Source organism: Sinocyclocheilus rhinocerous, unplaced genomic scaffold, assembly GCF_001515625.1.
Source record: "Sinocyclocheilus rhinocerous isolate Xijiao unplaced genomic scaffold, SAMN03320098_v1.1 C35596419, whole genome shotgun sequence".
NCBI lineage: Eukaryota > Metazoa > Chordata > Actinopteri > Cypriniformes > Cyprinidae > Sinocyclocheilus > Sinocyclocheilus rhinocerous.
In genome coordinates this window covers 1-542 of record NW_015756968.1, presented here as the reverse complement: position 1 = coordinate 542, position 542 = coordinate 1, and the positions used below count along the sequence as shown (strand labels likewise).

At 49.1% G+C, this 542-nt stretch overlaps 1 protein-coding gene across 1 annotated transcript; it reads left to right on the top strand.

The window, feature by feature from the left end:
- Positions 1-6: 6 nt before the first annotated feature.
- LOC107734972 (heat shock protein HSP 90-beta-like) lies at positions 7-528 on the top strand (the record flags this gene model as incomplete). Its single annotated transcript, XM_016546822.1, has 2 exons — positions 7-240; positions 321-528. Coding segments are annotated over 2 exons (417 nt in total), but the record flags the coding sequence as incomplete, so codon positions are not given.
- Positions 529-542: the final 14 nt, after the last annotated feature.

Genomic DNA, 542 nt, shown 5'->3' with positions numbered 1-542 from the left:
CCTGCGATCAGCCTGGTTTTCCCCACTCGACAGGCTCTTGACAAAATCAGATATGAGAGCTTGACGGATCCCACCAAACTGGACAGCGGCAAGGACCTGAAGATCGAAATTATCCCCAACGTTCATGAACGCACTCTTACCCTCATTGACACCGGTATTGGAATGACCAAAGCCGATCTCATCAACAACTTGGGTACCATCGCCAAGTCCGGGACAAAGGCCTTCATGGAGGCTCTGCAGGTGATGTGTCTGCTAGTTTTGGCATGCTTATCAACATTTCTCCATTGAATTTAGTTAACGTTTCCTGTTCATCTCTCCAGGCTGGCGCAGATATCTCCATGATTGGGCAGTTTGGTGTGGGCTTCTACTCCGCCTACCTGGTGGCTGAAAAGGTCACGGTCATCACTAAAAACAACGATGACGAGCAGTACGCCTGGGAGTCATCCGCTGGCGGCTCTTTCACAGTCAAGGTGGACCATGGTACGTTACAAACTCCTTTTTGATGTAGAGGTGTGCGATATATATCGTCTGCGGTATTTTTT